This window comes from Erinaceus europaeus, chromosome 16, assembly GCF_950295315.1.
Source record: "Erinaceus europaeus chromosome 16, mEriEur2.1, whole genome shotgun sequence".
NCBI lineage: Eukaryota > Metazoa > Chordata > Mammalia > Eulipotyphla > Erinaceidae > Erinaceus > Erinaceus europaeus.
Genome location: NC_080177.1, coordinates 29,957,275 through 29,983,571, shown reverse-complemented (window position 1 = coordinate 29,983,571; position 26,297 = coordinate 29,957,275). Strand labels below are relative to the sequence as shown.

The 26,297-nt window shown below is 43.1% G+C and overlaps 1 protein-coding gene across 1 annotated transcript in view; it reads left to right on the top strand.

Moving 5' to 3' along the window:
* RHOJ (ras homolog family member J) overlaps nt 1–26,297 on the top strand; it is a 109,832-nt gene that overhangs the window by 76,406 nt on the left and 7,129 nt on the right. The window contains exons 2-4 of the mRNA XM_007530916.3: nt 3,309–3,367; nt 10,914–11,078; nt 14,133–14,228. Of these exons, the coding sequence (XP_007530978.2) occupies nt 3,309–3,367; nt 10,914–11,078; nt 14,133–14,228 (320 nt within the window). The remainder of the gene's footprint in view (nt 1–3,308; nt 3,368–10,913; nt 11,079–14,132; nt 14,229–26,297) is intronic.

The window sequence follows — 26,297 nt, the reverse complement described above, 5'->3', positions numbered from 1 at the left end:
ATCCCTAGCACTGCAAAAACGGTATCATCTGTTTTCCATCTACACCATGCCTCGGCCTCGTATGAGCTTAATGTGCAGCTTGGCGATACGAGAATCCGGCATGAAGCCCAGCCAGTCTATCTTGGCGTTACTCTCGATCACACTCTGTCATTTCACGAACATCTCATAAAAACTGCAGCAAAGGTGGACACAAGGAATAACATCATTGCAAGACTGGCCAGCTCCTCATGGGGCGCGAGCGCTTCCACACTTCGATCATCATCTCTGGCATTATGCTATTCCACTGCAGAATACTGTGCCCCAGTATGGTTCCATAGCCCCCATGTCCATTTGGTCGATTCCAAATTATATTCCTCCATGAGGATAATTTCTGGAACCATCCGTTCCACCCCGATTCCATGGCTGCCAGTTCTTAGCAACATCGCCCCGCCAGATACTCGTCGGGATGCGGCATCATCTAAGTACATTTCCCACGTCTACGCTCGACCGGACCTGCCAATATACGCGGATATCTTCGCCCACCCTGTTCAACGCTTGACGTCTCATCACCCAGTCTGGTCCCCTACGCCTACACTGAACTTCTCTGTTCCAGTCTCTTGGAAACAGAGCTGGCAGTCAGCTGAGGTAAAGAACAAACACCTCATCACAGACCCCTGCAAGCGTCAACCCGGCTTTGACCTAGCACGTTATGATTGGGCCCTCCTCAATCGCTAGGGAACAGGCCATGGCCGGTGCGCCGCTATGTTCCATCGCTGGGGAGCCAGAGACGACCCAAACTGCCCCTGCGGCTCCAGACAGACTATGACCCACATAGTCAACGACTGCCTCCTCTCCAGATTCAAAGGAGGTCTCGAAACTTTACATCAGGCTCAACCTGACGCTGTTGACTGGCTACGGAAGGGCAAACGCTAGAAGAAGAAAAGTAAGTCAAGGAATCAATAAATCCTTGAGGAAGGGGAAAACTGAGAGAAAAGAAGTCTATGCCCAGACCATCAGCCCACTGCCCAAGCTTCCTGGTCTGGCATTTGTCTCAGACCTGGTAAGTCTGAAATCAGATCTCCCAAGAGAGAAGTCCAAAGAAAAACAGTCTGGAAGAATTATTGTTCTGAGAATAATCAGAAGCTAGAGAACTCCAGTGACAAAAGCAAAGACATTGCTTAGTAATAGTTGCAGTGCCCAAGGTGGCATGCTAACTAGAAGAATTCTGCTTCTAGTGCTGGCTCCTGGCTAGTTGGCCCTGAGTGTGTAGGTGGTTGGGTGAATTTGACAGAGGTTGGTGGGGGGAGGGGAGTGTCTTAGGAACAGCTGCCCCTGACCCACATGTTCTGGGCTCAGAGAGACAGGAAATTCCATGTTGTAATTGCTGGATTTCTTCCCTTCATTCCTGACCCATGACTAGGTTGTGAATTAGTCATTAAAGAAACCATTTAGGCAGATTTCAGGAACATCTGACTCAGCTCAGAGCAAGCAAGCAAAGGAAAATATCACAGGACAAAGAGCTCTGGGCCACACTGTGTTACCTTCATTCCCCATGACCAGCCTGACTTGTGTGTAGAAATAAAAATGTTTACATGTTTCTCTTCTGTCAGCACTGTCACCAGAGCTAGGTAGGGTTGGCACCAGTTAGAAACACACATTTAAAATAAGCTTCTATTGAATGGTTATAACTATGTTATCAAACTGAACACATGTTGATCTGAAGAGATTAGAAAAAAATGACCCCAGTGTCTGAAAACGCAATGCTTTTGAACGAGTGCTTTTCAAAGAATAAATTATTTTATTTTAAAGTACTACAATAATATTGCACATGAAATTGAAAACAAATAAAAGTAAAATCAGGAAGGTGCCAGCAATGAAGAGCAATTGACTAGAGATTTTGGCTGGCAGCTATCAAAAATGTGACCGAAATTTTGTCCCTCAGTTTTTGCCTTCCACTTCCTGCACAGTAGGAGGAATTGAAAATCACATGTGCATTGCATTTGCACGATCTTTAATCAATCACTCTCCTTCCCATTTTACTCCTTTTTCTAAGTTCACTCTTTTAAATTTAAATTTGCTCTTTCCATTTGCCCAGAGAATGGTAGTGCCCTTGCTCTTGATCTGTTCAATCTCAGTTTAGTTTCAAGTTAAGACATAATTTCATTTCTAGACATGTAAGGAGTGGTTGGTATCCCTTTATTGCTTCTCACTTTTGTATCCAATTGCTTGGCAAAGCAGTAAGCCTGCTGGGTACATCAAACTCTCTACTTTTCACCCTCTCTACACCCTTTAGATAGGTGAAATCAAAATCCATACAGCATCTCCTTCCACAGCTAATGTTCAGGATTGTGATGAATACGCTGAGCTAAAACACAACAGAAATATTTACTTTTGAAAAACAAATATTAAGCCCCCCCCCCACTTGATTACTGACTTTGCCTTATAGACTATCGAATATACAGGAGGGCTAGTGTTCTAGGGGGTGGGAAGTTTACATTGTAAAGACAGCTATAATATGAACAGAGAATGGTAACAGAAGTTGCATACACACACCTGGAAATTTTTATTGAGTTTTTTTTAATGACAGAGATACAGGGAGAAAGACTAGAGCAGCACTCATCTCTGACTTATGGTGTTGCTGAGGATTGCACCTGAGACCTCAGAGCCTCTGGTGTGAAAGTCTTTTGAACAAACATTATGTTGTATTCCCAGGCCCACAAATCTATATTCTGAAATGTGTCTCAGACCAAACAAAAGAAGAAAACAACCTAACCAAGAAGGTGTGCTGGGTGTATTGCACCAAAGGAAAGGATGCTGGGAAAGGAGAGCAGGGAGGGCTGGGGGGCTTTGGAGTCCTGGTGCATGATGGTGGAAAAGGACCCAAGTTGGGGTGAGAGCACTTTGCAGACACCTATCATGGTGAGATGAGAAATTTTCCCCAAGTGTCAACAACTCTACTACAAACCATTAAACCTTCAACAAAATCATCAAAAAGAAAAGAAAAAGAAGGAGAAGAAGAATCCCATCATTCTTTTTCTCCAGAAGCCTGATAGTCTGGGTCTCTTAAAGATCAGTGAACAGCCTTCAGAGTGCCCAAGTGGCCTCAATGATATTCATCTTCGTTGGGAAGTTTGGACGTGGCTAAGCCCATCTGCTCTCACTGCTGCCCAAGATTGCCTTGCATTTGGAGACTATGCTGTCAACTTGATTTAGCAAATACATAGGCAAGGCATATGCTTATTCTTGCTGCCAGGGGAGAGGCTGGCATGGGGAAATGTGAAGCCTCTTTTCTGAAGCTTGCATTAATGCACTCTCCTCTTCTCCTCTAGTTACTGTGACAGTGGGAGGCCAGCAACACTTGCTCGGACTGTATGACACTGCAGGACAGGTATATTTTTATTCTCTTGATTCATTAATGGATTGGGAGGGGAGAGTGATTCATCTGGCTAAATACCTGGAGATGAATAGTACAGCTATCTGCTCTTCTGATCATTTGGGATAAGTTTATAGTCTACCTCAAAGAAAAAAAAACTGCAAGTTCATTTTTAATATCTTTAAAAAGAGAGAGAGACTTGTAATTTAAAAAACTGAATTATTACTCAAGGTGTTGATAGACAAATAATGATTCACGCATTGCCTGATGACTAGCAATAACCAAAACACCATATTTGGCCAAGGGCTTCATATAATTTCTACCTACCCTTTCTAGTATCAGGATCAGGATTTCTGAGCCAATTTCATTAACTTTAGTTTCATCTACATTATTATTTCTTGTTATATTTTTTTATCCACCCTTTAATGTGAATTGTTGAAGGTGCTGTAGAAAGTTAAAAAAAAATAAAAGAGAGAGAGATAGGGTGGCTCATGGGGGATGGAGAGAGATGGATGAAGTGTTGGAAGAAAGAAAAGGCAAGAGCCTGGAGATTTTCCAGAATCGAGAGTCAATCCCTAGGTAACTGGATTAGCTTGAAAGTCAGTGAGATTCTTGAAATATTCTCACCCTGTCAGAAATGTTTCTTCAAGTTGAATAACTTAAAAGAATTCATAATGTAAGGCAATGGACTAGAATCCTCAGTGCTTAATCTGTTCACACATGCCACACTTGAGTGAAAACAACAGCTAATCTTTCTTTCCTCACATTCCATGCTACACTCTGAAAAGTATTTCATGTTACATATTCACGGAGGGGAAATGGTTAAGTAATGGATGGCTGTGGCCCAATTTCTTGGATAGAGATTTTATTACCATATGTCCTGGGTGATTTATTTAGGTCAAAATCAGTGGGTTGTTCAATCTTTCCAGAATCATACATCTTAAGTCCTTTGGAGTAAATGCTCATTCCCACTGTGAGTTTCCTGCTAATTCTTATTAGTACTTATGTATTAGTCAAGGTCTTTTCCCCTACATAATTATCGGGGGATATGTCACTTTGCTCCACGTGAAAGCTCTATGCTGAAAAAAAAATGATGATGATACGTAGGAATCTCTTTGGGGTTTCTGGTTGCATTTGCATGGACCACTGTATAAACATCAATGGGCCATCGAAGATAGGATGTGCAGGTCTGGTGGTAGGATATCCTGGAAAAGTCAGCACAACTCAAGGCCCTAAGACCATCCGGTTTCCCTTCTTTGACAGATGACCATTTTGGTCAGTTACTCTCAGAAATTGGGGCAGGGAGGTGACCTCTCATAGCAGACCCAAGACAACAAGCTCCAAGTTGAAGAAAACAAAATCACCCAAACCTCAGATGAAAAAGAGAGAGAGAGAGAGAGAGAGAGAGAAGGAAAGAAAAAGAAACCCCAGAGCTTCCCATTCTACAGATCTAGGATGCAGTCCCAGGTTGGCATTTGTAACGGGTTTCCTGGTGCTGCTGGTCTGTACATCATAGTTGGAGAACCACTATTCTAGAACTCACCCTAAAACTGTGATCACTACCTGGCACCAACAACATCAGCAGAGAGCTTGTCAGAAATAAGAATTTCCAGGTCCCATCTATAGAATCCTAAACAAAAAGAAAAATCATTTCAAAAAGATTCCCCAAAAGGATTTGCAGGCATATGAAAATATGAGAAGCACTACTATAGTTTCACGTGTGTGTGTGTGTGTGTGTGTGTGTGTGTGTGTGTGTGTGTGTACTTATGCATATGTAGAACTGACTGCACCCATCAGCAAAATTATTCCACTCTTAAAGTTGGTCCCAGACAAACTGACATGATCTGGTTCCCTCCACCTACTAAGCCTCAGACACCACTGCAGTCCCACTGCCCCTGTTTTGGGCTGGGTGCCCTCAAATCAGTCAGGCATATGCTGAAGACAGTTTATAATGAAGCCAAGTGCATGCATTGCCAGCACACAGCAGCTGCCCTTAAAAACATTAGCTCCTTCCCCAAACCTTGTAACAAATTAAGATTAAGGCTTTGGGTAGAGTCTCTTTGAAGATGGCTGGTCTGTGCAGTAGTAGGAGCCCAAACATTAGAATAGGTCGTGGATTGAGGGGTTGTTGGCAGGAGAACTCCGCATGACCCTGCAGCTCCCACTGGGGAAGCTACAAGACCAGGCCTGGGAGCCAAGTCTATTCAAGCCATGCCAGCTAATGCCACACTACACAGGCCCCTTGGTGTGTGTTACTGAAAGTCTTTCTGAGAGGGCTTTCCAGTGCTCCAATCTTTGGCTCAGCCACAAAGCATCCCAGAGCTGACTTTTCTATGACATACCAGCAGACTAGTTTGTTCAGGGCTTCACAAGGAACTAAGCGGAGAGCAGGATGCAGGGCAAGAGCTGCAGTGAGGGGGGCCAGGCAGTAGGGCACAGGATTAAGCACACATGGCATGAAGCATAAAAATCCCAGTTTGAACCCCGTCTCCCCTCCTGCAGGGGGAGGGTTGCTTCACAGGAGGTGAAGCAGATCTGCAGCTGTCTATCCTTCTCTCCCGCTCTCTGTCTTCCCCTCCTCTCTCAATATCTCTCTGTCCTATCCAACAACAATGACAGCAATAACAACAATAATAACTACAACAAGGATAAACAACAAGGGCAACAAGAGGGGAAAAAAATAGCCTCAGGAGTCAGGCGATAGCGCAGCGGGTTAAGCACATGAGGTGCAAAGCGCAAAGACTGGCATAAGGATCCCAGTTCGAGCCCCCGGCTCCCCACCTGCAGGGGAGTCACTACACAGGTGGTGAAGCAGGTCTACAGGTGTCTATTCTTTCTCTCCCCCTCTCTGTCCTCCCCTCCTTTCTCCATTTCTCTCTGTCCTACCCAACAACAACAACAGCAATAACAACAATGATAAACAACAAAGGCAACAAAAGGGAAAATAAATACATATTAAAAAATTTTTTTAATAATAGAAAAAAAATAACCTTCAGGAGCAGTGGATTCATAGTGCAGGCACTGAGCCCCAGCAATAACCCTGGAGGCAAAAAACAAAAAAAGAAAGAAAGAAAGGAAGAAGAGGAGAGGAGAGGAGAGGAGAGGAGAGGAGAGGAGAGGAGAGGAGAGGAGAGGAGAGGAGAGGAGAGAAAAAAGAGCTGCAGCCAGGCCTGGGTGTTCGCCAGCTGAGGGGCACCTAGTGGGAGAAGACACTTTCCCATGTTGTGTCTCAAAGCCAGGTGTCCTTCCACCCCACTGCCAGCCAACCAGCCTAGCATGAAACCAGCACATAGGGTTCCTCTCCTACAGCAGCAAACTGCAAAGTCCTGCTCAGAGGAGAGCTCTCGGGCAAATTCCAGCATAGGCAGCTAGCTCTCTTTGGCAGGACTGTCAGAAGTGGCAGATGGAAGCTCTGCCAGGGAGGAGTAAGGCTCTCTTTGTGTTAAGACACAGGTTTCTCAGTGGGGTAGCTACCCCCACACCCACCCCACCTCCAAATTCTCTACAAAAGGGTCCCACAACTTCAGGGGCTATCTACCTCTGAGAAAAGTGCAGAATGGAACCTGTCCCTGGGGAACCCCTCCCAACAACCTTGAGGGCAGGAAAGCCCTTTGTTCAGGCACAGCTGCACATTTTCACCCATCCTGAAACCTCCTTCTCCCAGAAAGATTGAAAAGGCATGCTATCAGGCAAGTAGGCTGGTGCTCTGGTTCACTTATAGCAACCCAGAGTCCACTTGGACACAAGCCTTGCCCTTTGCAAGTGGCTTTTCAACGGGGCTATCTGGAACACAGAATCTGGCATGACACCTCTTTGGAAAGTTTGCCTTAAACTTCAAAAATCAGTGCTTTTCCTCAATGAGTAACGCAACCTTTCTGGCTCACAGACATCTTAATGTGGTCTGAGAAGTGTGCAATTTGGTGGATCAGGGAAAAGTTTGCTCACAAGACAAGTTGTTAGTGAAAGCAACCTTAGGACATGACCTTCTCCTCTAAATTATAAAAAAATACTGAGCTGGATGGCTGTGGACTCAGGTGGAATAAGCTGAAAAACATTTGTGTTTTCATTAGGACTCAGTTTAAAGACAGTGTGAGATTCGGCCCAGCCCTCCCAGGAAGGCAGAATTCCTCACCAGAGCCTGCAGCAACTGCAGACAGCAATGGAGGGTGAACTTTTAACCATCAAAGAACTCACTGTGTTCAAGATTTGAGGTCTACAAATATTAACACTTTTTTTTTCTTTTCCTTTGTATTGCCACGAGGGTTATTGCTGGGCCTTGGTGACTACATAACCAATCCACCACTCCCACCAGCCATTTTTTCCTTTTTCTTAATTTTTATACTTTATGTACTTACTCATTTCCCTGAACTATTGATAGAAGGGGTAGGTATTGGGGGGGCAAAAGACATATCTGAAGCACTGTTTCACTGCTTGTGAAGCTTTATCCATTGAAGTGGGGGTGGTGGGGGCATTTGAATCCCAGTCCTTGGGCAGAGTAATATGTGTTCTCAATTGGGTGCACTACCGTCCAGTCCAAATATGCTTTTCTTATACACATATACACTCTGAAAAAAGCACTGTTAGCAACATCATTTACACATAAAGAAGCAGAGACAGAGGGGGCCAGGTGGTAGCACAGCAGGTTAAGCGCACATGCCATGAAGCTCAAGGACCGGTGTAAGGATTCCAGTTTGAGCCACCAGCTCCCCACCTGTAGGGGGGTCGCTTCATGAGTGGTGAAGCAGGTCTGCGAGTGTCTTTCTCTCCCTCTCTCTGTCTCCCCTCCTCTCTCTATTTTTCTCTGTCCTATCCAACAACAACAATAGCAATAACAATAATAATGACAATAATAAGAGTAACAAAAAGGACAACAAAGGGGGGGAAATAGCCTTCAGGATCAGTGGATTCGTAGTGAAGGCACTGAGCCCCAGCAATAACCCTGAGGACGAAAGAAAGAAGAAAGAAAGAAAAAGAAAGAAAGAAAGAAAGAAAGAAAGAAAGAAAGAAAGAAAGAAAGAGGGAAAACCTACCTGAGATCTCCCAGTAGTACAGGCAGGGCTAAAATTTGCAATTTGAGCTTGGAGAATGTGTCTGTCCTCAGCCCAGAGAACACATCTCCCTCCACCAAGAGAATATGTCTACGCCAGCCCAGAGACTATGTCTGCTTCAAACCTGCGAACTTGTCTGCCCCACTCTCACCCAGCCAGGCTTTCCTACCCCACTCACCCCCACCCCCTAATCAAGGAAAACTGCCTCCCCTATCCCATGCTCTTAAGCATTATGTTATATTCAAGCCTTCTGTGTGTTACCCATGCTTTCCAAATCTCAGGTAAAAGTATGTGTTGCATGGGGGAAGTGGGGTGTCAATGAAAAAAAGACATCTGTGCTGAAAACCTGGCATGAATATCACTCAATCTAAGAGGACTTGGGGGGCAGAATTTGATTTCTGAATTAACGTAAGCATGGGAGTGGGGAGGCAAGAGGGCGTGCCCGTGCTACTCAAGGAACTGTGTCCAAACCAGCAACACCTGGAAACTTGTTAGGACTGCACGGGACTCCCTCCATCCCAGACCTGCTGCTGGCTAAGATCTTTAACAAGATCCCCAGATGATTCTAAATACACACAAAGTCTGAGAAGGACTGAGTCAATGGTTTCAAAGGCAGAAAAGTAAATAAATAAAACCCAGGTTATTGGCCCTTTGAATGCTGAGCCTGTCCCCAAACTTTATTTTTTAATAATCACCCAGGGTACAAAATTTGTCAAAAACTAAACACCCTCCTGTCTTTGGAGTGAAGCTGAGTATAAAGCACTAAAAAAGAGAAGGAAGGAAGAAAAAAAAGGAAGGAAGGAAGGAAGGAAGGAAGGAAGGAAGGAAGGAAGGAAGGGAGGGAGGGAGGGAAACTGTTTTTAAAGATCACCTCAGGGTTGGGGAGGCAGCACAAGGGTTATGCAGAGGACTTTCATACCTGAGGCTCTGAGTACCTGGGTGCTATTCCTCAGAACCACCATAAGCCAGAACTGAGCAGTGCTCTGGCAGTAAATAAATAAATAAATACCTCACCCAAACACCTCCTGTGCGTCCATTCCCACCCTAACAACAGACTGTGACTGCCTAAACCCTCCACACTTCTTTCTAACCATTCTATTAGATGCCCACACTGTCTTTTCAGGAGCCCCGTGTCTATGTTCTCAGTTTTTGTTGGAAAGGGCCTCAGATGCCAGCTAGACCCTTTCTCCACTCCTAAGAGCTCCTTTCCATCATTTCAATATGTGATCATCCAACCTAGGTTCCAAACATGCTCCACTGCAAAAAAAAAAAAAAAAAAAAAATCAAAATTTTCAGCTGCCACATATTCAAACTTCCCCCAACTCCCACTGCCCAGACGCAAGGGAATGCTTTCTTTTTTTGAAATGCTTTCTTTTAAGCATTGCGAGCCCCACGGTGTTCCATAGCTGCAGTCATAGGCAAACAGGAACCGAAATGAACCCTAGCCAGCCCAGGTGTGAGCCATTTTTAAAGGTATGTTTGCTCTGCGGTCTCCATTAAATCACACCATCTGCCTAGATATTAGTTTTTGAAACTATAAAACTGCTGGGGGTGGGGGGAGCCTGGGATTCTGAAACTTGAGCTACAACAATGTCCCTGGAGAAATGGCTAGTCTACAGGTGATGCAACCTCTCTACAAAGCTTCAGATTCAGGCAAGCTGTTCAGGGCCTGGGAATGTGCATTCCTAACCAGCTCCCGGGTGATGCCGATGCTAGGCAGGGACCACACTTGAGGAGCTGGTGTACTAACTGCTCTTGAAAGTCTCAACAGCCTTAAGATTGCATTTCTACCAGACAGATAAAAATTCTATGTTATTCTACTATCATATTAGCTAACATAGAGCAGGAGAAAGTTCACCCATCTTACTTCCAAGCCAAATTGGTTTTTGCATTTTCATTTTCTTTCCCCAACTGGACTGTCAATGTTTCCACCTTCTCTCCTTCATTCAGCACCCTTAGCAGGGCTAGATGTTCAGCAAGCAATGATTGGCTTCTTAAATGGAATTACACAGCAGTTTCTACAGAAGAGAGATTTAGAATACAGAGCAGGATGATGTCCAGTGAAGGACACTGTCAGCAGCCACTCAGCTAGCAGGCCATGGCCACCCTACTTGCAGGGTAAATAATTAACCAAACCTCCCTCCCCTGCCCACCTGCTCCAGTCCAGGAGCCCTGTGATTTTCCCAACTTTCCTGTAATGTCAGCACAATTTCTTAGATAGCTCCTGAACAAAGAATCAAATAAAGATGGTCTTTTTGGACGACCAGCTATTTGTTCCTACGCTAGCAGGCTGTGATGGTTCTTCTGGTTGTTTTTCTGGTCTGTTTTAAATCGGCAGTGTCTGCTGCCACCTGGTGTTCAATTTAGCAGACGCAGGCCATGAAAACACACACACTCTCACACACACACACACACACACACACCATCCCACCCCCCACAACCCCCACCACCACCCCATCCCACCACCCCCCCACCCCCGCTTACCCAGGTTTTGTATTCTGTTCTTCCCACAGGAGGACTACAATCAGCTGAGGCCGCTCTCCTACTCCAACACTGATGTGTTTTTGATCTGCTTCTCTGTTGTAAATCCTGCCTCTTACCACAATGTCCAGGAGGAATGGGTCCCGGAGCTGAAGGACTGCATGCCTCATGTGCCTTACGTCCTAATAGGGACCCAGGTTAAAAGGCTGGTGGTGGAGGGTGGTGCCAGCAGGGCGGGAAGGCAATGAAAAAGGAAAAGCCTTTTAGGTACCTCCAGAACATTCTGTTCTACCAAACACTAGAAAAGAGGGCCCCAGGGCACTGAGTGGTAGTGCACCGGATTAAGCGCACATAGTGTGAAGCTCAAGGATCCCGGTTAAAGCCCCTGGGACCTCTGGCTGGGGGGAGGGAAGAGAAGGAAGCAGTGAAGTAGGTCTGCAGTTGTCTTTCTCCCCCCTCTCTGTCTTCTCCTCCTCTCTCAATTTCTCTGTCCTATCCAACAACAACAACAATAGTAGCAACAACAACAGTAGCAACAACAATGGGGGAGAAATAGCGCCAGGAGCAGGGGAGTCATAGTGCCAGCACGAGCCCTAGCCATAACCCTGGAGGCAAAAACAAAAACAAAAAAACAGAGAAGGTCCCAAATATAGCAATCTGAGAATCAGTACTTCTTAAGAGACGCACAATTATTCAGCCTATAGTTGAAAATACCATAGGTATTCAATATATAAAAAAAATTATATGGCCTTTAAAAATCAGTTTCTCGGGAGTAGGGCGGTAGCCCAGCGGGTTAAGCACAAGGACCTGCGTAAGGATCCCGGTTGGAGCCTCTGGCTCCCCACCTGCAGGGGAGTCTCTTCACAAGCGGTGAAGCAGGTCTGCAGGAGCCTTTCTCTCCACCTCTCTGTCTCTTCCCCTCCTCTCTCCATTTCTCTCTGTCCTGTCCAACAATGATGACAACAATAATAACTGAAGCAGGTCTGCAGGAGCCTTTCTCTCCACCTCTGTCTCTTCCCCTCCTCTCTCCATTTCTCTCTGTCCTGTCCAACAATGATGACAACAATAATAACTACAACAATAAAACAAGGGCAACAAAAGAGAATAAATAAATATTTTTTAAAAAGAACTCCTGTTTTAAAAATCAGTTTCTCAGCCTTTTATTTCTAAGTTACAAAATAGTTTTTTGAAAATACACACTCCTTCATCCCTGAGCCAGAAAAGTAACATAAGATATCAACTGCATATGTCACCCAATATACTAAAATCCACAATTGCCTGAAAATCACAAAATAGATATGGGATGTCAGAATGACCCCAGCAATCAAAATGAGCACATTATGACAGAGAGACCTTAGTAACACTCCTGGAGAAGGAAAACTTCATCCAGGGTTCCTAATGCTTCTAAGCCCCTTGCTCTTCTGAAACCTGGAGGGGGGAGGGGAGTGAAAGCAGACATCACAAATGATAAGCAACCCTGCATTTATAAAAAGCCCTTAGTGTGTTTTGAAAGCAAACTTCCACACTCTGAGTTTCCAACAGTCAATTACACAAATGTAGTAAAGAATGCTCCAGCTTTTTATAGTTTTAAAATGAATTCTCTTCCATTGCAATGTTAAGAAAAATAAATTGCTATCCAAAGGCATAGAGATGCAATAATATTGAAGGGCTTAATTGTCATCTCTTTTGTATTCTGCTGCTTTCTAATTCTCATTGTACTCTGCCTGACAGAGGATTTTTTTTTAAGATGTAAAAGAATAGAATATATCCTAGGGAGCTATGGATAGATATATAATTAACACATCATTTATCAGAATACAGTGAATGTTTCTATTCTGAAAGATAATTACTTATTTGTTTAAATGAAATATTTTGCCTGAGCTCCAGATCATCAAAGGCTGACCATATTGGTGCTCCAGAGCACTGCATCAAATCTGTGACAAGACTTGCAAACATCTTTGCATAGCCTGAACCTATGTTAGAATATATGGGCACTAAGTTGAACAATTACAGCTCCCCCTGCCCCGAAAAAAAGAAAAGCTGCACAAATTAGTAAAGCAGAGCAATGTGCATATAAATGAGACCTTAACGTATGAATAGGCTGATTTTTTTTTTTAAGACACAAATCTTATGTGTCCACTCACACTCATTCACTGTGCATGGGTTCATATACACCAGGAGAATTTAAAGCAACTAAAATGGTTTTGAGTCACTTAACACGTCTACTCCTAATGCACAAGCTATTTTTGAAGTATTGCTGCCTTTGAAATGACTAGTGCTTAATGAGGTCTTGAGTTCTGGTTCTCTCTCTCATTCATAAATAAATCTTTTAAAAAGTTCTTAATTTTAAAAAAGACTAGTGCTTGTTACTTGCGCAAACCCTTGGGATATTCCTCTTTAGTTCTGGATTACCTGTCAAACCTGCAGCATACTCCTTCACATACCCTCACAGGTGGCATGCCCTCACCTCTTTGAAAGTGAAGATTTGGTTTGGAAAACCTCTCAAAATATATTTAGAGTTAGGAAATAAACCATAAATAGCAATCAAAAAATTAGAGTTAAGATGAGGCATCACTGTAAGGTTACACAACAAAACAGTGTCCTGTGTCCTCTAAGTGGAATCTAGAAAAAAAAAGATGATTAAAAAACCACAGTCGGGGGGGCTGAGCAGTGGCACACCAGGTTAAGCCCACCTACCACAAAGCAAAAGGACCAGTGCAAGAATCCTGTTTCTAGCCACTGGTTCCCTACCTGCAGGCCTGTGGCTTCACAAATCGTAAAGCAGGTCTGCAGGTGTCTATCTTTCTCTCCTCTCTGTCTTCCCTTCCTCTCTCAGTTTCTCTCTGTCCTATCCAACAACAACAATAGCAGCAACAACAAACAATAACAACAACAATGGACAAAAGATGGCTGACAGGAGCAGTGGATTTGTAGTACAGGCACCAAGCCCCAGTGATAACCCTGGAGGCAAAGACAAAAAAACATGGTTAAAGAATCACTGGAGTAAGTCCTCAGCTCCCAGGCAAATTGCTTGAAACAAAAAGTCCACATAAAGTTTGACATTATATATTTAGAAAGAACTCACATGACATGTTAGTCATACCATAAGAAGATGTGCCTTCTTAAAAATTCAGCAATTCCACAGACATTAAGAGATGAAAACCTATTGCATCATATTCTTAAATATTCAGTAAGGTCTGAAAAAAATTAATGAGCTTATAACATGTTTTTGTTTGTTTGTTTGTTGCCAGATTGATCTCCGTGATGACCCAAAAACCTTGGCTCGGTTGCTGTATATGAAAGAGAAACCCCTCACTTATGAGCACGGTGTGAAGCTCGCAAAAACGGTACAGTCCAATTTGATTTTAGGGGTTTTTTTCTTTTTATTGGGGAGATTAATATTTACAGTAAGTACAGTTGTTGAGACATGGGTAAAATTTCCCATGTCACCATGAAAGGCGTCTGCAAAACACTCTCAACCCCAGCCTAGGTCCCCCTCCAACATCTTGAACCAGAATCTGAAAGTTTCTTTGGTGTAATACAATAAACCCAGAAGTTGAAAAACAAGAACAGAGAGGGGAAACACAAAGTTCGTTTTAATTTTAAATTTATGCTGAGAGGAAAACTGAGCAAATGTTTTTTGGAGGGTGGGTTAGCATCACAGGCTTTTGTTGCAACTTGTAATGTGCTCATAATTCTCTCTGGCCTTGTACTCTTCCCACTGTTCAAGTCACTCTGGAAGAGACCACTGGGTTAGTTTTCTTGTCAACCACCATTGCCTGTTTTTCATTAAGAAAGAGGCAGTGAATTTAAACAGCTGGAGTACTTGTTGATTGAACAACCTCTAGAACAATCGATTTGCCATATTTAGCATGAATAAAGGGAGTCAGTAGATACACGTTCGTATATTTCACTGACTACTATAAGTGTAACTCATTTAAATGAGCCCATTGAAAGTATGCTGTGCTTTTCCTGGAAGAAACTAAGAATTGCATCTGGCAGGGTTAAATGTGTTCAGTATGCTTCACCCCGTAATGAATAGCCTTTTTGAGAGCTGGATTAGATCGCAAACAGCATCGAGAAGAGGAGCATGGCCTAACAGGCAGAAACACCCAAGTGGCTACTCTGTATCTTCCAGCACCCTGCTCATGGCTGGAATTGTTTCACAGGTTTATCTTCAGTCTTGAGTGCATAGGACGTTTTGTTGGAGAGATATTTTAGAAAGTATTTACCAGGCACCAAACCTCTACCTCTTCTTAACTATCAACATCTGTGCAAAAGCAGACTCTAAAGTGGGCACAGGGCCATGGAGGCATTTTGTGAAGAGGTGGTTTGCCAATCATATTTCCATAACCTGAATCCACCATGTGATTAGATTCACTGATTTAGTCACAAAGCTACTGAGCCAGGCCAGAGGTTTCAAAAATCTCTCTATTGCTTCCCAAGGTAACAAAGCTTGCAAATAAATGTCTCAGGTTAGAAAACAATTAAGTAACCCTTTTGTAGACACATATACAGAGAGATGAGAAATTGTACCCATCTATCAACAACTGTACTGTGTTTAAACTATTAACCTCTCTCTAGTAAAGTAATTTAGAGGGAAAACAAAGATACAAAATAATAGTACCTTCATAACTTAAAATGTGTGCATTTTTCTTAGAAAAATGTTCTTACAGACACCAGAATTAAGTGATATACTTGAATAGAAATCAAATAAAACTGTGTTTTAAATCAAGGTTGAAAGCAAAGGAATGATTATATGTTTGCTATATACCGGAGCTCCAGTTGTGAAATCGGCTAGCACACAGTCCTTATATGGCAGTAAGTCTGAGCTATATAAATATTCCCACTTGGGGATTCGACTTCCAGAGGCAGAGCTACTAGGAGCAGATCGCTTTCTCTCCTCTCCTCTCCCGGATCAACTTGGAATACCAAAGGAGACCACCTGGGACTGAAACAAGACAGGACTAGAATGACCACAGGAACCCAGTAAATCACTGGTGAGTACAAACACGTGTGGCTGGTGACAGAGAGGAGAGAGGGGCCTAAGGAGAGATTAAGTGACTGCTAACAGTTCAGCAGTTTATCAGTTGAGACACCACCTCCAGTCTGCTCCACCAACAAGGGGACAGCTTAAGGGAGGAGAGGACTCCCCAGAGACTCACCAAGTGCAACTCTGAGTCTCCATTGCTACTACCCTCAGAATCTGGAGCAGCAACAAGAAGGGACACCAGGGGACAGAGATCTAACCAGGAAACTCAGAAGACCTATACCTCAGTGGCATAGCTGAGGGGCTGTGAAAGTCTCTTTGCATAACCACTGGATAATCTCTGCCACACCCTGCTTTATCTCTTGGTCAGGAGACAGTGATTAAGCTAAGAAGCCTATTGATAGTTTAAAAGCCCTCAGGCTCCCATAGCCTACAGGGAAGGAAAAAAAAAAAAAAGAAGAAAGAGGCTTTTAAACCACTGAGCTCCAACTCAGGGATTGAAATAACTGTTAAATTCCACCACTGTGAACCCTTTAATTAACTTACTTAGACACAAGTCAATCCAGGCAATAGTGATCAATAATTTGAAAAGTACTGATAAAGGGAACTCATAACATAATATATAAAATGGTTAAAACAACAAGAAAAAATATTGGAGAATCGAACCAGGACAAGAGTCCAGCTAAAAGTCCTCCAGAGGGTGAAGCACAAAATAAAGAGTTCAACATCCAAACATTAGCTAAGGAAATAATAACAGGAGTGAGTAAAGACTTTGAAAAAATTGTAATCAGAAATGCAGGAACAACAAATGAGAATATGGACGAAAATACTAATTATCTCATGGTTATCAGAGAGCTGAAAGCTGAAATCGCTGAGCTAAGAAGGCAACTAGCTGAACAAGCTAAAACAGTATCAGAGCAGGGCAACAAAATAGATGAACTCCAGAAAACAGTAGAGGGCAGAGAGAATAGAATCTATGAGGCTTAAGACAGAATTAGCAAGATTGAGGATGAATTAGAGAAGTAAAAAGAAAAGATATAAAAAAGAAGTAAAAGATCTCAAAAAGAGATTAAGAGATGCTGAAAACAACAACAGAGTCCTATGGGATGACTTCAAAAGAAATGATATGTGCATTATTGGCATACCAGAGTAAGAAAGAGAAGGAGAGGAAGAAAGCATTTTCCAGGACATAGTAGCTGAACAGTTCTCTAGTCTAGACAACATCAAAGACATAAAAATTCAAGAAGCACAGACGGTCCCAAACAGAATTAACCCAGGCCTAAAGACACCAAGACATATCATACTTAGAATGGAAAGGAATAAGGATAAAGAAAGGGGGGGGGCGGGCGGTGGCACAGTGGGTTAAGCACATGTGGCGCAAAGTGCAGGAACCGGCGTAAGGATCCCGGTTCGAGCCCGCAGCTCCCCACCTGCAGGGGAGTCGCCTCACAGGCGGTGAAGCAGGTCTGCAGGTGTCTATCTTTCTCTCCCCTTCTCTGTCTTCCTCTCCTCTCTCCATTTCTCTCTGTCCTATCCAACAACAAATTGCGTCAACAAGGGCAGTAATAATAACCACAAGGAAGCTACAACAAGGGCAACAAAAGGGGGGAAAAAATGGCCTCCAGGAGCGGTGGATTCATGGTGCAGGCACCGAGCCCAGCAATAACCATGGAGGAGGAAAAAAAAAAAAAAAAGGATAAAGAAAGGATCCTGAAGGCTGCAAGAGAAAAACAAAGAGTCACCTACAAAGGAAAAGCCATAAGATTAGCAGCAGACTTCTCCATACAAATGCTACACGCCAGAAGAGAATGGCAAGATATCTATTGAGTGCTCAATGAGAAAGGCTTTCAGCCAAGAATACTATATCCTGCTAGACTGTCATTCAGACTAGATGGAGGCATCAAAACCTTCTCAGACAAGCAACAGTTGAAGGAATCAACCATCACCAAGCCTGCCCTGAAAGAAGTTCTGAAAGGTCTCCTATAAACAACCAGACCACCACAAATAGAACATATATCAAAACACTCTAAAACTCTACAAGAATGGCATTAAAATGTCTTCAATCTTTGATATCAATAAATGTCAGTGGCCTGAATTCACCTATTAAAAGACACAGAGTAGGAAGGTGGATCAGAAAACACAACCCAACAATCTGCTGTCTTCAGGAAACCCACCTAACTCAACAAGGCAAACACAGACTTAAAGTGAAAGGATGGAAAACTATCATACAAGCCAATGGCCCACAAAAAAGGGCAGGAACAGCTATTCTCATATCTGACATGACAGATTTTAAAATAGATAAGATTTAAAAAGATAGGAATGGACACTACTTAAAGCTCAGAGGATCAGTCAATCAAGAGGACTTAACAATTATTAACATCTATGCACCCAACAAAAAGCCATCTAAATACATCAAACTTCTACTGAAAGAGCTACAGCAATATATTAACAGTAACAGAATCATAGTAGGGGACTTCAACACCCCACTCTCTCAACTTGACAGATCATCCAGGCAGAAAATCAATAAAGACATAAGGGAGCTAAATGAAGAGATAGATAAACTAGAACTATTAGACATTTTCAGAGTCATTCATCCCAAGAAACTGGAATACACATTTTACTCAAATCCACATGGGTCATTCTCAAGGATAGACCATATGTTAGGCCACAAAGACAGCATCAGCCAATTCAAGAGCATTGAAATCATCCCAAGCATCTTCTCAGACCACAGTGGAATTAAACTAACACTTAACAATCAACAAAAGATTAGTAACAATCCCAAAATGTGGAAGCTCAACAGTACACTTCTTTTTTTTTTAAATATTTTATTTTATTTATTTATTCCCTTTTGTTGCCCTTGTTGTTTTATTGTTGTAGTTATTATTCTTGTTGTCGTCGTTGTTGGATAGGAAAGAGAGAAACGGAGAGAGGAGGGTAAGACAGAGAGGGGGAGAGAAAGATAGACACCTGCAGACCTGCTTCACCGCCTGTGAAGCGACTCCCCTGCAGGTGGGGAGCCGGGGTTCGAACCGGGATCCTTATGCCGGTCCTTGTGCTTTGCGCCACCTGCGCTTAACCCGCTGCGCTACAGCCCGACTCCCAACAGTACACTTCTTAACAACTTCTGGGTCAAAGAGGAAATCAAGGAAGAAATCAAAATGTTTCGAGAGTTCAATGAAAATGAAGACACAAGCTATCAAAATATCTGGGACACAACTAAAGCAGTCCTAAGAGGGAAGTTCATAGCTATACAAGCACACATTAGGAAACAAGAAAAAGCACAAATAAACAGCCTGGTTGCACATCTTAAAGACCTAGAAGAAGAACAACAAAGGAACCCTAAAGAAACCAGAAGGACAGAAATCACTAAAGTTAGGGCAGAAATAAATAACATTGAGAATAGGAAAACCATACAAAAGATCAACGAAAGTAAATGTTGGTTCTTCGAAAGAGTAAACAAAATCGACAAACCTTTAGCCAGACTCACAAAACAAAAAAGGGAGAAGACCCAAATAAATCAGATAGTAAATGAAAGAGAAGATATCACAACAGACACCTCAAAAATTCAACACATCATGCAATGCTTCTGTGAACAACTATATGCCACCAAGCTAGAGAACCTGGAAGAAATGGACGATTTCCTAGATACCTACCAACTTCCAAAACTAAGTAAAGAGGAAGTGGATAACACGAACAGGCCCATCACAGCTAATGAAATTGAAACAGTTATCAAAAATCTCCCCAAAAATAAAAGTCCTGGACCAGATGGTTTTACAAATGAATTCTACAAAACCTTCAAAGAAGAACTAATACCTCTACTTTTAAAAGTCTTCCAGAAGATTGAAGACACTGGAATACTCCCTGCCAGCTTCTATGAAGCCAACATCACCCTGATACCAAAAGCAGACAGGGACACAACCAAAAAAGAAAACTACAGACCAATATCTCTGATGAACATAGATGCGAAAATATTGAACAAAATTCTAGCCAACCGGATACAGCAGTATATCAAAAAGATTGTTCATCATGACCAAGTGGGGTTTATCCTAGGCATGCAAGGTTGGTTTAATATACGTAAATCAATCAATGTGATCCACCACATCAACAAAAGCAAGACCAAAAACCGCATGGTCATATCAATAGATGCAGAGAAAGCCTTTGACAAAATACAACATCCCTTTATGATCAAAATACTACAAAAAATGGGAATAGATGGAAAATTTCTGAAGATAGTGGAGTCTATATATAGCAAACCTACAGCCAACATCATACTCAATGTTGAAAAACTGGAAGCATTTCCACTCAGATCAGGTACTAGACAGGGCTGCCCACTATCACCATTACTATTCAACATAGTGTTGGAAGTTCTTGCCATAGCAATCAGGCAGGTGTTGTTAATATTTCAGAGGCTCTTGCCGGCCGAGTTAGCTTCGCAGTGGTGAACAGAGACGCGGAGACAACGGCTGGGCAGGGAAGCTGTATTTCTTTATTCAGGAACAACGATTCACAAACTAAGACAAACTAATCACCAAACAGAACTCGGCTGTCTCTTTTCGGCGGCGCAAGCACTCTTTCTTTTTCTCTGGAACTCAGGAACCCTCTCCCTTACTCTCGAACTCAGGAACTCTCGAACTCTCGGACTCAGGAACCCTCTGAAACTCTGGCACTCTCAAACTCAGGAACCCTCTCTCGGGGTTCCTTGGGGCGGGGCCAAGCGGCCCACGAAATTAACTGGACTGATCCAATTCTCTTGGCGGGGGAGGGCTAGAAAAAACCAATGTAAAGCATACGACAATTCTCCCTTTTCTTTTTAACTAAATGACTATAGTATCAAGGGTGTGGGGTGAACAGAAACATATATAACAAAAACCAGCATGTTGCCAAGGGAAGGCCTGAGGGGGCCATATCTGAAAAAAAAAAACATTTCTTGCCTCTGGGGGGCTACTTGCCTCAACGGGCATTTGCATGGGGGCGGGGAACGGCCTAGAGTCCCACAGGCAGCTGGCTGCAACTTACTTACTATGAAACAAAACTTGTTATTAGCATATCTACTGCACGATCCAACGTTTCTAATAGAGAAGGAATTTGAGACTTTTACATATCAACAACGTCTTTTAACCTTTTGTTACACCCATTCAAGATGGAGACACACCCTAGGTGTGGGCCGGAGAGGAAACCTCAGGCATGAGAATAATTAGCATAGCCATTGTGCGATCTACCATTTCTAATAGAGAAGGTAATGGAGAGTTTTACACATCAACAAGTCTATTTAACCTTTTGTTTAGACTAACTTAGTTAAAATATATTGATTGTTAACTAATTTTTACCTTAGACTTTAAATGTAAGTTAATTTTATCTTTATGAGAATTACATTGAAACCCTTTTTCATTTAACTTTGACTAGTAAGAATTTAGCCTTAAAGCTACTGTTTACCAAACTTTAAACATACACATAAACATGGTCATTAATACACAAGGAGAGAAACCTTTGTTACGAAGACATGTCATTTTAAACACGAATTTAAATCTGTACTGTCTTAGTTGTTGGGGGGGGGTTCACCATCTGGAGGTGGCTTCCCGCGCAGCTCCATTTTTAGGAATTGCAGGTTGCGATCTCTGCACAATTCTCTGCGTACTCCAGCTTGTCTGCCTTCAGACCGGACCAGTGGCTGGAGATCTCGTGTGCCCAGTTTTGACAGGGAGCCCGGGGGTCCGGGAGGCCCAGGATGGTTCCAGAATTTATAGAAAGAGGGCAGGCAGGCCATCTTTGTAGAAGGCGTGGGCCTAGGTGCCCAGGGGTGGCGGCCATGATAGGACGCCGGGCCCTGCCCCATGGCCCTGCCATGTCTGCTGCCCTGCTCGCAGTGGCCGAGCAGCATGGAGGGATCACGCGTCCAGTGCCCTGCGCCACGCGGTGGAGAGCCGGCTCCTGTGGGCTGGCCTCGGGCTCTTGCGTGTTGGCCTCGGGCTCTTGTGTGTTGGCTTCGGGCTCCAGGGGCTCTTGTGTGCTGGCTTCGGCCTCCTGTGGGCTGCGGGGCTGCAGGCGCAGTGCACGGGGTTGTCTGGGCGCAGCCGGCTGGCTGGCTGTTTAACCAGGTGGAAACGGCAGCTCCGCGCCTCGCCTCCCGCCCGCTGGCTCTTCCCGCTGGCTGTTCTGAGTTCGCCCGAGCGAGTGGAAACCACAGAGTGGTCCAGAGATAAATGTTCCAGAAACAGCAAAACAGTCTCGTGAAGAAAGAGCAGAGGCCTTTGGAGATCTCTTCACAAGCAGAAGAGAAGGCCATCGTGCATAGGTAGCCAAATTGTCTTTACTTATCTGAGAGATGCGCAGGTCAGGTCCACGTGGGCGCCATTTGTTGTTAATATTTCGGAGGCTCTGGCCGGGCTGGCTTGCTTCACGGTGGTGAACAGAGACGCGGAGACAACGGCTGGGCAGGGAAGCTGTATTTCTTTATTCAGGAACAACGATTCACAAACTAAGACAAACTAATCACCAAACAGAACTCCACTGTCTCTTTGCCGCGGCACAAGCACTCTTTCTTTTTCTCTGGAACTCAGGAACCCTCTCCCTTACTCTCGAACTCAGGAACTCTCGAACTCTCGGACTCAGGAACCCTCTGAAACTCTGGCACTCTCGAACTCAGGAACCCTCTCTCGGGGTTCCTTGGGGCGGGGCCAAGCGGGCCCGCGAAATTAACTGGACTGATCCAATTCTCTTGGCGGGGGAGGGCTAGAACAAACCAATGTAAAGCATACGACAGTGTTGGAAGTTACAGGGACCCAGGTTCAGGCCCTAGTCCACCTCTGCAGAGTGAAAGCTTCACAAGTAGTGAAGCAGTACTGGCAGTGTTTCTCTCTCTCTCCCCCTCTTCTATTGCTTTCTCTCTGCCTGCCTCTGCCCAATAAGGAAAAGATTTTTAAAAATATATATATCCATTTATTTCAGATTGTTGAGCTTTTACTGCAAAAAAAAAACAAAAAACATGATTATATAGAGTTCCACTACTCACTTTTCAGGATGGCATAACACGTAAGCTTGTAACTTGAAGACATGAAGCACAACTGATTGAACATGAACAATTACAAGATCCTCTGTCACACTTGGGGGAAATAAAAAATAGATTAAAGAGCCCCCCGCTCCCCACCTGCAGGGGAGTCAATTCACAAGCAGTGAAGCAGATCTGCAGGTGTCTCTCTTTCTCTCCCCCTTTCTTTCTTCCCCTCCTCTCTCCATTTCTCTCTGTCCTATCCAATGACGACATCATCAACAACTACAACAATAAAACAACAAGGGCAACAAAGGGGAATAAATAAATATTTTTTAAATACACTAAAATGTATCAATTTATAGCTTTTCTTAATATTTATTTATTTTTATTTTCAACCAGAGCACTGCACAGCTTTGGCTTTTGGTAGGTAATATGGAGTTTGAACCTGGAACCTAGGTGCCTCAGGCATGAATGTCATTTTGCATAACCATTATACTGTCTTACTGGAAAATTATAATTCTATGACTTCAATGCATAAGAACCTGTCAAAAATACTTGAGAGACTGAATGTTTCCTACTTCTGAGAATAGTAATGTAAGAGCAGTAGAAGACGTTCTTGGAGTTACTAGAATACTAAGTATGTTTTTTTATTATTATCTTTATTTTGTTTGATAGAAAAAGCCAGAAACCAAGAGGGAAGGGGGTGATAGAGAGGGAGAAAGGCAGAGACACCTGAAACACTACTTCATCACTTGCAAAGCTTTCCCCCTGCAGGTGGGGACCAAGGACTTGAACCCGGATCCTTGCACACTACAGTGTGTACGCTCAGCCAGATGCGCCACCACCTGGCCCTGGATACTAAGTATTTTACAGACCCTCTCTCCTCTCATGATAACCCTCTAAAACAGAAAACACTTGTCTCACTTTACTAATGAGAAAGAAGATTCTTCAGGAGATTAACATGTTTGATCCTAGCAACTGATAATAATGAAGTTAAACAGTTCTAATTCTTCTGTGGATATCACCACATGCAGCCACCATCATGTTACTGTCTCCTCCAACTGTATATTTTTCCATCAGTAAAATGGGTTCCTGTCTATTGGTCTTTCTACCTTCCCCCAATTTAGTTCATACTTTTCACTATGGTAGATAAATATAAAGAACCATTAGTCAGCATATGAGATTCCCAGGTATGTGGTTTCTGTTTGTTTCATTTTATTCTTTTTATTATTGATTTACAAAATTATAACAGAGGTGTAATTCCACACCATTCCCACCACCAAAGTGTCCCCATCCCCCTCCACTGGAAACTACAATTGTTCTCCCATAATCACAGATATGAGTTGACTTTATAACTATATATATTTTTTGCCCATTTTTTTTTCTGTGTTCCTGCCTTCACTTCCTTTCTATGTCACACCTACACCTATTACTACTTCTGAGTGTCCTTCCTTTTTTCCTCTTCTCTCTGATAAGGAAAACAGTGCCTGTCTTCCTCTGATGTTTCCCAGATGTGCTTCCCTTTCAATGATAGTACAAAAACAAGATTCCCCGTGACAGATGCTTTGAGTCCTATGGAGTTGGAATGCAGAGCTCTTTGGTCTTCTCCTATCCTTTACCTCTCTGGGAGTATGGGCCAAATTTCTTTTTGGGATACAGAAGGTGGGAATTCTGTCTTCTGTAATTGTTTCTCCCCAGCTGTATGTTTTTCACAATGTGCAACTACCTGTCAGCTCAGCTTATTTTTGTTTCAGGTTCTTGGTTTCTGAGCCCTTTTCTCTTGGCCTATCTCCCACCACCACCCTGTCAGCATCCTAGCCTAGCCTTTTTTTTTTTTGGAAGGTAGCCTTTTTTTCCCCCTCTGAAAAAAAGTCGTTCCAAAGCTCCCATCTCATTTCATACTTATTTTAGGAACAATGCCTGAGTTCACCACTTTATTGTCTTTTGCCAGTTTCCCCTGGCAACTGCTTTCAGATATGGAGAGAATCATGTTTAGCTTACAAAATCCAATTTAGGAGAAAACCAAGCAAGAGTTTAACTGGTTTCATCACAATGTGTGTAATTATAGTGATGCTATAAGTTTCTCTGCTCCCTGACTTTGCTTTCAAGTAGTTTATAATAACAGCTAGCATTTATGGAGTGTTTGCAGGGTGCTAGGCTTCATGCCAAGCACCTTACACGCTTTGGCTTAATTAATCCTCAGAGCAGCCCCTTGAGGTGTTTATATCATTATCTCCACTCTCCTAGAGAAACTGAGGCTCAAAGAGGCTAAGGCTTGCAAGTGGTAGAGCTGGAGTCACTGTGAGCACCTACCATCCACCTCTAATTTGACAAGAAACCCTTACAACATCGAGCTCTGTTTTTTTATATAAGCCAAAGAACTGTATTTCAATCTGCATGCTCTCCCCTTGGCTTAATCATTTCATAATTTAAATTTTTCATAACCAATTTCTAAGGATAGGGAAGACATTATAATGCTCATACAAGACTTTCATGTCTAAGATTCCAAGGTTCCAGGTTCACTCCTCAGAACCATAAACCAGAGCTGAACAATGCTCTGGCATATCTATCCACCTCGCTATCTTCTCTTTTTCTTTTTTTTTATTTTATTAATGACTTAACATTGATTTACAAAATTATAAGATAATAGGAGTATGATTCCACACCATTCCCACCACCAGAGTTCTGTGTCCCCATTCCTTCCACTGGAAGCTACAGTTCTCATGCTGTGGTGTCTTTTCACCCCATCTCTCTCTCTCTCTCTGTCTCTCTCCCTCCCTCCCTCCCTCTCTTCATTCCTCCTTCTCCCTCCCTCTCCGTACATAGTAATAGGTTTATGTGTGACTTAGAATGGAAAAGAAGATAAGACCTTAAAAATGGGAAATTATATACAAATACAGACAGATAGTTGTAGAAATAATAGTTAACCCATGTCTGCAACCTTAGGAAAACCGCTGAAGCTCATAATGGAGGGATTGGGGGTTCAGAACTCTGGTGGTGGGAATGGTGTAGAGTTATACACCTGTTGTCTTATAATTTTGTAAATCAACATTAAATCACTAATAAAAAATATATTTAAGGGGATCAGGCAGTAGCACACAGGGTTAAGCACACATGGCACAAAGTGCAAGGACCAGAGTAAGGATCCCGATTCAAGCCCCCGGCTCCCCACCTGCAGGGGAGTCGCTTCACAGGCGGTGAAGTAGGTCTGCAGGTGTCTATCTTTCTCTCCCCCTCTCTGTCTTTCCCTCCTCTCTCGATTTCTCTGTGTCCTATCCAACAACAACAACATCAATAACAACAATAATAATAACCACAGCAACGATAAAACAACAAGGGCAACAAAAGGGGGGAAAAATAGCCTCCAGGAGCAGTGGATTCATAGTGCAGGCACTGAGCCCCAGCAATAACCCTGGAGCAAATATATATCATGGAACT